This window comes from Arachis ipaensis, chromosome B9, assembly GCF_059453495.1.
Source record: "Arachis ipaensis isolate K30076 ecotype BB chromosome B9, ASM5945349v1, whole genome shotgun sequence".
Classification (NCBI taxonomy): Eukaryota; Viridiplantae; Streptophyta; class Magnoliopsida; order Fabales; family Fabaceae; genus Arachis; species Arachis ipaensis.
In genome coordinates this window covers 11,544,487-11,556,828 of record NC_142444.1, presented here as the reverse complement: position 1 = coordinate 11,556,828, position 12,342 = coordinate 11,544,487, and the positions used below count along the sequence as shown (strand labels likewise).

General features: G+C 30.8%; 2 protein-coding genes across 4 annotated transcripts; one reads left to right on the top strand and one right to left on the bottom strand.

The window, feature by feature from the left end:
* Nucleotides 1-2,642: 2,642 nt before the first annotated feature.
* LOC107614992 (MLO-like protein 1) lies at nt 2,643-7,415 on the top strand. Its single transcript, XM_088499560.1, has 13 exons — nt 2,643-2,835; nt 3,032-3,294; nt 3,502-3,618; nt 3,709-3,769; nt 3,929-4,023; nt 4,592-4,666; nt 4,797-4,885; nt 5,047-5,096; nt 5,857-5,897; nt 6,488-6,697; nt 6,830-6,897; nt 7,013-7,073; nt 7,233-7,415. Exons 1-13 carry the CDS (start codon nt 2,643-2,645, stop codon nt 7,413-7,415), a joined length of 1,506 nt encoding a protein of 501 aa, XP_088355686.1.
* Nucleotides 7,416-8,188: 773 nt separating this feature from the next.
* LOC107618592 (transthyretin-like protein) lies at nt 8,189-11,507 on the bottom strand. Of its 3 annotated transcripts, none has more exons than XM_016320701.3 (5): nt 11,165-11,507; nt 10,461-10,518; nt 9,963-10,064; nt 9,105-9,261; nt 8,189-8,835 (listed from the first exon to the last, which is right to left on the bottom strand). In XM_016320701.3, exons 1-5 carry the CDS (start codon nt 11,398-11,400, stop codon nt 8,381-8,383), a joined length of 1,008 nt encoding a protein of 335 aa, XP_016176187.1. In that variant the 5' UTR covers nt 11,401-11,507; the 3' UTR covers nt 8,189-8,380. The 3 variants fall into 3 exon arrangements, with proteins under 3 accessions (XP_016176187.1, XP_016176188.1, XP_016176186.1); XM_016320702.3 differs by having other exon boundaries at nt 8,189-8,799; XM_016320700.3 differs by having other exon boundaries at nt 8,189-8,838; nt 11,165-11,503.
* Nucleotides 11,508-12,342: the final 835 nt, after the last annotated feature.

Sequence of the window (12,342 nt, the reverse complement as noted above, 5' to 3'; positions counted from 1 at the left end):
GGCAAATACCGATGATTTTACATATATAATTATAATAAGATACAAAAAAATAGAATTTAGTATTTCAACTAAAATTCATAAAACAAAACAGTGATAAACAAAAATAATTTCAAATCATAAGAAAATAAATAAACTTCAACAAATATAAGATTAATTAAGAAATTAACAAAACTACAAAAGTAAAAATAAAATAAAATAAATAAAAACGAAAAAATTAAACAAAAAATATTTGAAAGAGTTTAAATAAATAATGGACAAAACGTAAACAAAAAAAGAATTATGAAAAAATTTTATTGATTGTTGATAGATTGAACTGAACATAGAATTATGAAGGTAAAACTAAATATATATAGTGCAATAGTACATTGTCTACGAAAGATAAAAGTAAAGATAAAATAAGATAAGAAGAGAAGATAACATAAAGATAAAATAAGATAATAAATTGAATTTATGTATTCTGTTGGGCTGAATTTGTGGGCCACAAGACTTCTTGTTGTTATGGGCTAAGGTGGAAGAGTAATTTAACACGGCTCCCAAGTTGGTGGATGAAAGATGTCACAACTTGGATAAGTTCCGATGAAATTGTTAAAAAAGACGTGACGCGGAGGAAGATGTGTGTGGCGGAATTTGAGCAACCGGCTAAGAGGAAATGCTATGCTTGAGCAGCGATCTTCAAAAAATGCGTGCTACGGAGCTTGAGCTTCCGGCGGCAAAAAAATATAAAAGGAAATGCTGTACTTGAGCAGCGATGTTCAATATGTATGCGACGGTGCTGCTCATCATGTGCCTTGTTATGTTGGTTCTCTTAATCCTTAAGGAAATTATCTTGTGATTGATGGCGGTATTCAATATTGTGGTCACCTTTCATGGGTGGAATCTTTTCGCTGATTACTGGCTTGGATATAGTTGGTAATAATAGCTTGTCTTAAGAGAAGACCAAGGAGTTTCGAAGTATCTAAGGCATGTTTTCAGTGTTCTGGATGAAGAGATCCGAAAATGATTCTTTTGCAACTCGTTAAGTCAGATTGGACATAATGAAGGAAGTGTGTATAGTGTCGCTGAATGAATCTTCTACTGAGCATTCTTTTACCTCCGGGAGCGGGTGCAAGATTGGAAATTGAGAGTAGAATTGAATTAGATTATAGTTAAAAATTTGGATTAAATTAGATTAAGTTTCTGCACCTTAATTTGGATATGAAAGAGTAGTATCTTTGTTTTGACTTAAGGGTAAAAACCTAAACGAGTCTTAGAGCTTAATTGGTCTTCATTTTTTATGATAGTTGGATGATTTGAATATATTTAATTGGCTCAATTCCATCTAATTTATTTTCCATATGATCCAATTAGTTGACTTGTTGGACTTTGCTACTTAAATTAATGAATTTTAAAATATAATATGTTAAAATTTATTGGGATGTTACATCGGATGGATTAATTCAATTATATTGATATAATTTGTATAACAATATATAATTCTAGAAAATAATTCTCAAGTCAAAACTCTTTAATTACTTTTGAATTTAACTTCTTTAATTATTATTTTAATTTCATGTACACAAACCAAAACCTCATCTTGTTAATGATTAATTGAAATAATATTGAGATAATACTCAATTTGGTCCATCAACTTACACGCGAGTCTCAATTTAGTTCCTTGAGGTTTCAATTGCCTCTATTTAGTCCCCGAAATTTATAAACGTGCCTCATATTAGTCCCTAAAACCATTATTAGTATAAAAATGTTAATAGAGCGCTGTTGTAGACTATCACATGTCACGTTAAAACTTGTAAAATGATACAGTTTTAGTTTTGACATTTAAATAGCTCAAAAACGACATCGTATTACTTATTTTGTTACGTAAAATTTTAATAAACATCATTTAGGATGTTGTTTTTAGGTTATTTGAGTGCCAAAACAAAAACGATATCATTTTACAAAGTTTAGTGTGACATCCGGCTGTCACGACAGTGTTCCGTTAACGGTTATACGTTGAAAATTGTTTCAAGGACTAACATGAGTTATGTTCACAAGATTTGGGGACTAAATAGAAGCAATTGAAACTTTAAGGACTAAATTAAGATTCGCCTGTAAGTTCAAGGACCAAATTGAGTATTATCTCATTAATGTTTCTTCTCATAAATACAACATGGTGCACATAACTCCTGTACTAATTTCAAGATTTCAATACCCAAACGTAGTTTAAGTTTAAAATATCATTTTTGCTTCTTAAAAGCATGCACTTTAATTTGGACAAAAATGGGGCATGCACATTGATACATATATATACTTTGATAACAAATAAATAATTGTAATAACGAACATGTAGCTTTTTATTAATCACCCAAAAATAATAATAAAAATAAATAATACACAAAATAGAAACCCATCCTTGTTTGTGTCATTGAATATCCCTTATATTCCCTTGGTTGCATCGAAAAATATTCAAAATGATCAAAACATGAACTACTTCATTTGCAACAGAGTTGGTAGGTAATAACAACAATCTGCTGGAACGAATCTAATAATCATGATAAAAACATACATGAAAATGAGGAAATTAAACCACTATGTTCCAGGGATCAAATAATAAAATCACATAAATTGTCATAGCTAGGTTGCATGCATAGAAGAAGAGAATAAAAATGAGTATTAGAGGTGTTGATGAGGAACAAGACATAGAATTAGAGTTCACTCCGACGTGGGTGGTTGCCGTTGTCTGCTCCGTCATCGTTGGCGTCTCCTTCGCCGTCGAGCGCTTCCTTCATTATGCCGGAAAGCGTCTTAAGAAGAAGAATCAGACCACACTCTATGAAGCTCTGCTCAAAATCAAAGAAGGTTATTATTATTGTTATTGGATGACATGTCTGTCTATTATTCAACATTTTTTACATTTGAAATCTAATGTAAATTTTAAAATAAACTAAAATAAAGAAAAAGAAAAAATTTGGGCTGTCGTGTAAATAATTCACAGATAGTTTATGTGATTTCATTTAATTTGTTTATTTATTAATTATTATTTTGAAAATTTCAGAGTTGATGGTGTTGGGTTTTATTTCTCTGTTTCTATCGGTATCACAACGTGGGATAACAAAAATGTGTGTCCCAAAAAGTTGGAGTCACCACATGCTTCCATGTAGTCTTAAAGAAAAAGAAGAGTTAGAAGCTGAAACAAATATTACTTCATCACATTTTCAGAATTCTCTTTCTTTCTCTTCCAATAATCTTAGACACCTTCTTGCTCTTGCTCATGCCCAAGTAGCCGCAGAGGCTCAGCTTCAATACTGTGCTCTCAAGGTATTCATCATTATCATAAACACCAAATAAGCATTCTCTCTATGTAACATGATTGCTCAATCTACCAAGTTTATTGTCAATTGAGTTGCAAGAATAGTAGCAAAACTAAATTTCCATGGAAAATATAATACTACTCTTTAGCTAAGAATTTGTCATTATTTTATTCTAGAACTATTCAATTTAAGATTTTATTGTTTAATTTTCCAGAACAAGGTACCTTTATTATCCAACGAAGCAGTGCATCATCTTCATATCTTCATATTTGTCCTAGCTATCGCTCATGTAACGTTTTGTGTTCTCACAGTTGCCATTGGATTATTAAGGGTCAGTATCTAATAATCTAATTAATAAATAAATCCCTTTTATTTATTATATTTACTAATTATTAATGCATAGCTGTGTTTGCATTTATAGATACGTCAGTGGAAGCAATGGGAAGACTCTGTTGCAACTCAAAACAATGAGACACACCGAGGTCAACTAAAACTTTATTTTTATCATGATTTAGCATTTGTAGTTAAAATTTGGTGGTTAAACTCCGTTTTTGTGGTAGGGGACATATATTAAATCGTATTATACAATAATTAAATGAAATTTAATTATGTTTGAGAATAACTAACAAATTATGTTGCAGATTTGGAGTCAACAGTTACTCTTGTTCACCAACATGCGTTTATCAGAGATCATTTTATAGGGATAGGCAAAAATTCGACCCTACTGGGTTGGGTGGTATGTTAAACTCTCCAAGAATTTTGAAACACAGATAAAAATATTGCTTAAAACTTATGATTATTAGATCATGATTGGATCCGTATACCAAAATTGAGTGTTAATTATCTTTATTATTATTAGCTGTTATAAAATTAATTTTTTTTAAAGTTTAAGTAAATAAAAAAATATAAATTATTATATTTTTAACAAGTCTCTCATGCAAGAATTTTTTTTATATTTACATAAAATTTGCATAAATTTTATTTTTTTTATTTGCTTAATACTGAAATTTTCTTTTGGAATTAGTAAAAATCTTTGGAATTACTCAAATTCTGAATATTTTGGTCATAAAAATTTTGATATTATGTCATAAAATTATTTTTTTAAAATTTATTAAATTGATAGAAAATACATAAATAATTATATATATAAGAAAGTATCATTCTGATTGTCTTCACTTAATTAATCTTTAATCTTCTATATGACATCATCTGCTCAACATCATAATCTATGCCCTATATATATTTCACATCTTGTCTTGTTATTGACATTATTCCTTCTAATTATTGATGCATGTTTCTTTCAGAAATCTTTCTTCAAGCAATTTTATGGATCTGTGACAAAATTAGATTATGTGACATTAAGGCTCGGTTTTATTATGGTAAGATTCTAAAGTGCCATATTTAATTATTTACTGATGATAAATACTCCAAGCCTGAATAATAATAATAATAATAATAATAATAATAATAATAATAATAATAATATTTTGTTGCACTTCTTTATTTAAGACCCACTGCAGGCGAAATCCAAAGTTTAATTTTCACAAGTACATGATTCGTGCCGTTGAAGATGATTTCAAGAAAGTTGTTGGTATAAGGTAAATAAAGTGCTTCTCCAAAATAACTTTTTATTAATTAAAACTCACTTGCTCAAATTTTATGGCTTTTTGGTTCTAATTTGCATTGGCTCTTTAATTTACGTAAGACATTAATTACTTGTTAATTCTGCGTAATTGAGATTATATCTTTATGGCTGCAGTTGGTATCTTTGGATCTTTGTGGTCATCTTCATGTTGATTAATATTAACGGTATGTTAGAACACCAGTTATGAGTTATACGTATATAAAAAATAAATTATTTATATAAAATACATATTAAAAACGTGTAAAATGACAAATATATGATATTTAATTTAATGGCTTAATTTTTATATACATATAATATTTTTTTACCACACTAAGCATTTTAGTTAGTTCAATGTGGCCAAATTATATATTTATATATTTCTTATTATTCAAACATGTATCATCAAATGCATCGGCTAGTTACTCAGTTATGCATGGTTTATGCTTCTCTCCTTTTGCTAATAAAATTTACAATAATATGAAATATGCCAAACTAGGTTTTTTCAGTAAATTAAAAAAAAAAAAGGACACACATCATAAATTTTCTTTAAAAAATTACAAGGAAATTATGGTGTCTTTTTTTTTAAAAAAAATTGTATAAGTAAGGCCGTCTTTAGTTTCGAGAATCAGATAATACAAGACAACAAGAATAAAATACAAATGATACAAACACAAAATAAGTGTTCTTATATTTTGTTTGGTAATAAAATAGAACAAATTATAAAAATTTAATTTATTTTTATTTTTTTATTTAAAAATTTAAAAAATATTATAATAATAAAAAAATATAATTATAAAAAATAATAAAAATAAAATAAAAAAATAAATTATGTCTTTTTGTTTAGTTAGTGTCTATCTATATATAATAATGTATCCTTTCTCTCATAAGTTTTTGTTTAATTTCGGTAAAAAAAATTTAAAAACCGGGTTTGCAATCTTTCAGGTTGGCATACATATTTCTGGATTGCTTTCATTCCCGTCATAGTAAGTATCTCCATAAATTTCTTTGACTCTCTTTTGATATTTACATGCATATGGACATACATTTATCTTTAGCAAGTTAATTTCTCTATCATAATTTTTTACAAATTTATTTCACTCTATGATATGCACATACACTACGGACACAGGATACGACACAATACGAGATATACAAACATACGAATTCAAAATTTTTATAAGATACGGAACAACATATATATAAAATATAAAATGTTTTTTAGGTAAATTATAATAATATTTTGGTATTTTATTGATATTAAAATATAAATTAATTTTTTAATTATGTTAATATTTTTTTAATTATATAAAATATTTAAAATATTTTTTGTTTTAATAATTAATAATATATATTATTTTTAAATTTAAATACACGTTAAGAATAAGGATGAATATGTTGACACTTAAGTATCCAAAGAAGAATTTTTTATTTTTTATTAAAACACAGTTGTACATAAAAGACACACGAGTCAGACGATAAATATCATGTCTAAAATGTGCTCAACAGCACGGCAAATCAAAAAAGTATTCATACTTCATTAGATTTAACTTTTCTTTTTGTGTGTTGATTTCAGCTTCTACTTGCTGTTGGGACAAAGCTAGAGCATGTGATAATGGAATTAGCAAATGAAGTAGCTGAGAGGCATGTAGCCATTGAAGGCGAATTAGTTGTTCAACCATCAGATCATCATTTCTGGTTCAACCGTCCTCGCATTATTCTCTTCTTGATCCACTTTACCCTTTTCCAAAATGCTTTTGAGATTTCTTATTTCTTCTGGATCTTGGTAAGCTTATTAACTTCTACTATAAAAAACAAACTATAGAGTAAAACAAATTAAAGTTTTATAAAACATTAAATAATGTCTTCATTGTTACACTAAACATTTTATTCATTATTAGCGATTGCATTTTCTCAGGTAACTTATGGCATCCATTCCTGTATAATGGGACCAATTGGTTACATTATCCCACGGCTCATTATTGGGTAACTATGCCACTACAATTTCCTTTTATTATATTTTAATTAATTTGTATGCAATGTTAATTCAATCCTTCTCTTTAATATGTTCTTAAATCTCTTTGTGTTGCTGGGATTGTAGGTTATTTATTCAGTTACTTTGTACTTACAGCACACTACCACTCTATGCAATCGTTACACAGGTAAGTCTCATTTGCAATTATTTTTATACGAAGTTAATAGTTGAAAACGGTTAGATAATTTGACATTTTTTATTAACTGATCGTCTAAGAGTTTTCAACTATCTTCACATAAATACAAATGCATAGAAATTTCACTATATAATTTTTGTGACAATGTAGATGGGAACTCATTTTAAGAAGAACATATTTGAGGAACAATTGGAAAGACCTATTGTTTATTATGGGGGAGAAAAGGCAAAGAATAATGGAGCAAAAGCTGATGAAAGCCATGGTGAGCATGAAAGAAGGGCATCTTCACCTGAGGCCAATACCAATGTCCCCAAAGAAGACAAGTCTAATTGAGTTTCCAGTTGCTTTGTTAAGATCAACACAAATGCAGTGTTTGAAATGGATTAAAAAGTGAAGACCCAAAAAAAATTAACGGGATTAAAAAAATGACTAATCTTCAAATTAGTATTCATTTCTAATAACCGTCAATTTTAAATATCAAAATGACATGTAATTATATTTTTAATAATATCTATCTCTTAATTGTAATAATTAAGTAAACACGTATTACATATATTTGTTTATTTAAAGATTCCTTTATCTATTCATAAAATTTTAAGCATGACCTCTTAATGTGTATATTTTATTTTAAGAGAGGTTTTAAATATAAGTTAATCTTATCTTAAGATGTCATTTTAATTGGATGAGCACAATTCACAGAATCCTCCACGAGCATTTAGTAATTTCTCTGTAAATGAGAACTCAAATAAGAAAACCAAGTAAAAATGTTATACTCAGAACATTTCGTGACTCAATTATTAGCTTGAAAGTACTATCTATATTAATAAGATTCAACAAGCAAAGGCAAACACCAATAAGGCACTCATTTATATTTCTATATTTGGCACTTTTCACATGCTTTTTTTGGGTACACAAAACTTTGCTAATACTTAAAACACTTGAGGTAGACATAGAAATACTTGTATTCTTCCGAAATACACTTGATGCATATTAAAATCATGAGACTCAGATTGTTGGTAATTAAATTATGCTTATCAATAAACTATGAGTAAGCTGAAAAGTTAGAAAATTCAAAATGTTCCAAGATGCTGCTTCATCAGCTACACTTTATGATAAGAAGTGAATGAGTTGTGAATTATTTATGTGAATGATTGATTCCTGAGCCAAATTAATTGTGAATTTGAACTTACACACATTTTTAGTATTTTACATGACTTTTGAGTATTACAGATGTTCCTAAAACACGCATTGACCCACAAATGTAAGCAGCAATTACTGGTCAACCTTCCTATACTTTTCTAGCTTCCACGGTAAGTGCTGAATGAAAACGGGGAAAGCAATAAAGGAACATGAAAATGTTCCCTCTTCTGTGACTCTTGGATCTCAAACACAATGGATACATATGGAAAGAAGCCTCTTGGATTATACTTTCCTGTGTTGAAACTTATCCTGTATATCCCAGGAGTAACATTGTCAACTATGCTCATCAGTTGACCGCTGCGGCCATCTGAGTCCGTCTTCGATGACCCTTGAAACACCCAACCGCCATTGTCTGAGGTGCCAAATTCTGGGCGAGATTGAGCACCTCTCCACACCTCTAAGAGTACATCAATACCAGCAGCTGGACCACCTCGCGAAGTGTCCAACACGTGAGTGGTAATGGGCGGGCGGGTTCTAGCCGGAGCTTGGATTGATTTTCCTACTGGACTCTCCGAAGCTGCAGTCACATGCCCACCAATAATGCTTATACGATCTTCTAGCATTGGGAAAGTTTAAGAATCAAAATAGATCCAGGATTTCAGGAATGCTCAAATTATGAATTTTTTGATGCAAAACATTTGGAAAGACTACACATTGTGGCAACCATTAACACAATTGTAATTTCCCAAGGAAAAGTAAAGTATGAGCTATCCTCCAGCAAACAAAAATACCCAACTAATCCTCAGTCAGGTCGATCAGGGTAGTCAGTTATACAACCCGGATGTATAAAATTTTAACGAAACCATGACAATAAGGAAGTACCTTCTGCCTTTTTGGCAAACATGGTAGAATCTTTATCAGTTGTGGACGGGATGCTTTCTTTACTTGAAAAGAGCTTTGCAAGGCGTAGTTCTGTAATTTTCATTTGCTCCTCAGCTGCAATCTCGAATTCAACAATTGGCCTGTTTGTATAACGTCTCTGCACAACGTGACAACATATTGATTTAAAATTTAATTGCAAAGTGTTATATATCAGCATTTTCCATTTTTTATCACTCAAGTTTTCACTAGAGAAAGGTAAAAAAATATTTCAGGTCCCAATATAGACTACAAATTTAGTTAATGAATTATGCACAGATAATAGACAATGAGTGAAACCTCCAAGAAAGGAAGATTCTGGGTCCTAATGTCTTTCAAAACCTGGTGTTTTCCATTTTTAATCACTCAAGTTCCTTGATTAGTGAAAGGTATAAAATATTCAGACCCCAAAATAGATTAGGAATTTTTAATAATTGACTTCTGCACTGACAAAGTGACGATAGACAATAGAGGAGAGTGAAAGCCTGCAAGAAAGGAAGATTCCAGGTCCTAATGTCTCTCAAAACCTGGTAATATGAGAACCATGTCCAACCAAAAATAACGAGTTATCTACCAGTTATTTCAGATCCAAGAAAGGCACCCATTCTATCTCTTGAAACGGTTGATTTGAAAATAAATTCAGAAGAATCTTAAGCTCAACCTTCTAAAATAATTCATCATTTCCTTTTTTTATCTTCCATCAAGAAAAATAAGTAAATAACTAAACACATAGTCATGGACAGTGGCATTGGATGAACTAAACAATTAATTAAAAATAAAAACATGGATATACAAAACAGAGGATTTCAAATTCCAATGTACCTTCAGTTCAGCAAGTATCTCATCAGTGCTCCTCCCGGATGCACATATGAGAAATACAAACCCAAACTTTTCCCAGTACCGAACATTCCATTCAGATAGTTCCTACAAATTTCAAATTAAACACAGTTTAGAAGGCTAATCTTCATTTATAAACTCTAAAAACAACATTTGAAATCCCTCTCTAGCCTACCCCATCCAAAGCCCAATTTGTTTAATCGACATATGCTCCCTCGACAATAATAACAGCAATACCGAGCCAAGTGATGATGCAACTCCAAAATATGAAACATGCAAAATCAGAAGCCATACATAATAACTTTGTAACAAGTAAGAGAATACACCTCCCCAGAGACAGATTCTTTTACACGATTCAATACTCTTATTCGAAATAATCTAAAGTAACCTGACAGCAGAGATCTATAAGTTCTCTTATATTTCATAGTAGAGCATACAGAAACTAAATTGACTTTTCTTCACAAGAAGCAACAGCAAGCAAACCTGTAAGCTAGAACCAGTAGCAGTTGCAAGAGCAGTTGATTGTTCTCCTTTACTCCACCTACACAATTGTTTGGTGCAAAAATCATTACCATTAACACTTATTGAACTCAATGAAACAAAAACCGGAAGAATCACTCAACTGGCCGAATTAGTTTTATGAAATTATAAGCAACTACACAAACAATCACCAATCAAGAGGGAAAAAAAAATCCTAATTACAAGTATTCCTTTCTAGAGAAATCAGCATCACAGTGTCCTAGTGTCATATGAGAAAAAGTGCTTAAAATAATCACACATATCTTCCTCTTTTTTCCATTTCTCTGTTTTATCAAAATGCAAATGCTATATATTTTCTTATAGAATAGTTTTTTTGCTGAGGCATTACTCGGCATCTTTCATTTGATAGATTTACATTCCTTTGTGCTCATCCTATATATATTTGTAACGATTATGATGAAAAACACTGAACAAGAGAATTCATACACACAGTTTTAGTCTCTTCTTATCTTTTCCGCAATCTCTTCTTAGACCGTCTAAACATGTAGCAGAAATTAAACTCAAACTCTGAAGTAATTCACGGTAAAAAAAATGCGTAATCTTCGTGCATTCGAGTTCAATTTTAAAAGAGTCAACGCCAAAAAAAAACACAATAAAAAGAAAGAAAAAGAAAAGAGTGAAGTGGTGAGAGAGGAAAGAAAGCGAACTGAGCACTGGTTTGAGAGGCATGAGAGGGAGCGTGTTGTTGACCGATCTGAGGGTGAGCAGAGAAAGCTTGAAGCCAACCGTTAACATCAACGGTGTTGAACCAAACGTCTCTGGCAACAGAAATTGCGTGGTCCAGTGATGAGAAGGGAGAGGCGAAAGCCATGTGTTTGGCGAATGTGGTGCTTCCGCAGCATGATAGAAAATCCTTCTCTTCGAAACTCGCCGGCACCGCCATTCGACCTCTCTTCTTCACTCGGTTTTGTGAGATTCTGTTTGAGGATCTGCTGCGACTCAAGAGAGTGAGAGTCAGTCGGGGGAATATCACTAATAAACACAATAAAATCAATCTGCTGTAGAATAAATAAAGAATATATATAAAATAAATAAGCCTAAATAAAAGACTTTAATATTAGTATTTATTAATATAATATTCTCAATATAATAAAAATAGTTTATATATATCTATAACGTAATAGAGAGAGAAGTATTGGCAGTATGTAAGAAGAGTATTATATTAAAAAAGAGAGAAATATTTTATTGCTGTGTGCTATTATTCTTCAGATGCTTCTCTATTTATAGACGAAAGAGGATTTATATTTTCAAATTTTTTTAATGCATTCATCCTTGAGAACATAAGCCGCCTATAATAAATAGCATTCACATACTCATTCTTATCACAACCCTCTTCTTTGGATGGCCATTTAGGATTATACCCCGTTAAAACCTTACTAAAGAAAACCTAATGGAAAAAAACTTTAGTGAAGGAAAAAGAGTACGAAATCTTTTGTAATGGAACTGCCTCATTAAAAACCTTGTTAAGAAAAACCCAATGGGAAAAACCTGACTAAGGAAAAAAGAGTACAGTCTCTCCTTCTTGTCGACATCATTTAATATCTCGAAATCGGCACATCCCAATATGATGTACCAATCTTTCAAAGGAGGATTTTGGGAGTGACTTTGTAAATAAATCTGTCAGATTATCACTTGAGCAGATCTTTGATGTATCCACTTTTAAGTTGAGCAATGCATGCTGTATTATCTTCAAACAGGACAGTTGGAGCTATCTTCTGATCAATCAGTCCACATGATGACAGAATATATTGGATCAAACTTCTGAGCCAAAAACACTCGCGAATTGCTTCATGAATCGCTAGTATTTCAACAAGATTAGAGGAGG